Source organism: Loa loa (assembly GCF_000183805.2).
Source record: "Loa loa unplaced genomic scaffold supercont3.646, whole genome shotgun sequence".
Lineage (NCBI taxonomy): Eukaryota > Metazoa > Nematoda > Chromadorea > Rhabditida > Onchocercidae > Loa > Loa loa.
Window position 1 is genome coordinate 11,989 of NW_018108826.1, and position 1,763 is coordinate 13,751.

At 22.7% G+C, this 1,763-nt stretch overlaps 1 protein-coding gene across 1 annotated transcript in view; it reads right to left on the minus strand.

Annotated features, from left to right (window-relative positions):
• Window positions 1-373: 373 nt before the first annotated feature.
• Window positions 374-1,763, minus strand: part of LOAG_18893 (nicotinic acetylcholine receptor alpha 34E) — a gene marked incomplete at both ends in the record, with an annotated part of 7,012 nt that continues 5,622 nt past the window's right edge. Inside the window, 3 exons of the mRNA XM_020451553.1 lie at window positions 374-538; window positions 870-1,047; window positions 1,460-1,623. Coding sequence (XP_020304652.1) covers window positions 374-538; window positions 870-1,047; window positions 1,460-1,623 — 507 coding nt within the window. The remainder of the gene's footprint in view (window positions 539-869; window positions 1,048-1,459; window positions 1,624-1,763) is intronic.

Below are 1,763 nucleotides of genomic sequence, written 5' to 3' on the forward strand. Positions count from 1 at the left end.
ATAAGTTATTAATATAATTACTACTTTACAATAAATTATTAATATAGTTATTAATATAATTACTGTTTTACAATAAGTTATTAATATAATTACTACTTTACAATAAGTTATTAATATAGTTATTGCTATAATTACTATTTTGCAGTATGTTATTAATATAATTATTGATATAACTATTGTGCAAATATAATTATTATTGATATTATTGTCATCGAAAAAAAAAAGATTCATTATTTAATTGTTTTTGTTAATTGTTAAAATGATGAAATAAAAACAAGCAATAATTAATTTGTTGACTTAATTTTTGATGACATTTTGTAAAATTTAAATGTAAAAATTTTATAATTTTTATGTTTATATAAATGAATGTTATTTAAGCAATAAAATATGGTGCTGAAAGCAATATTCCACATGATGAAGCAATAATAAATATTGTAAAAATATACAAACATAAACGATCAACAACAATTGCTGCAAATTTCCAATTATTTGCTTTAGCATCATCTTTTTCCGCATCCATCATACGTTTAGTTATCATCTGAAAATTAGAGGAAAAAAAAAAAGAAAAACTGATAATTTGTTTTATTTCTTTCTTGTGAAATTTTTTTCCAAAAAATTTCAATTATATATTTTGAAAAATTTAACAAATATTATTTTTGTTACTATTTATAAAATAATTTTTTTTTAATATTAAGTTATTATATTATCAGTTAAAATTTGAGTAATTAAATTTGCTGATTCTGTCCTACTTTTTTTTTGGAATAAACTTTAAAGTTTTTTTTTTTTTTTTGAGAAATTAGTTAATGAAATACGATAATAGTGTATTTTTCCATATCAATTTCATTTGTTACAGTATTATTGAAATTTACCTTGAGCTCCTGATAGATTCGTTGTAAAACGAGCAATGTAGCTTGTTGGCCAATATCAGTGGATGAATTTGTTTGGCTCAATGTCGGTCCATTAATTACTGTTGAAATTGGGCTTTTACCATTCGAAATACCACTCATATATTGGCAAACCCTACAGTCTGCATCTAATGAATTAGACCTGAAATGTTTCGTTGATAATATTTCATCAAAATTTTGCTTTATTTTTTTGTAGCAAATTTACTAAAACTTCATATTTTTCGAAAATTTCCGCCTAAATTCCAATTAAGTTTCAAGCTAAAAATCGAAATTTCATAAATTCAAAAATTCACCCAACTTCATTTTTCTTAGAAATTTTCTCTTTAATATGCGAGAAAATGAATGGAAAAAAATGATAGAAGCATTATATATATATATTTGAATGAAATCGAATATCAAACATAAAGTGCTTAAATAAATATTGAATAATTAAGTAAATAATAAAAATAAAAATACAAATTTTGCATCGTATGCCTGAGTTTAAAATTTTTTACCGTATACCCTTATTCATAAGCTAAACTTATACCGTATGCTCTATGTTTTTAACATATTACCTTGAATTTGATTCAGCTTCTTTAATATTCCTTATGAGTGATTCACTATGCGTCGTTGGTTTCCTACTTGGAAATAATGATGGCAATGTCTTCCATGATAAATTAACTCCTGGCCGATTTATTCGAAGTAGATACGGTAGCCAATAAAGTAGTAATGTTTTTGTCTGATAATATTTAACTTATTATTTGTTAAACATAGAGAAAAAAGTTTTTGAACTTTTTTTTGCTTGAATAATTGTTTTTGCGAAAGTTACGATTTATTTTGCATTTTTTAAGCATGAAAATTAATATGAAATTTTTCATT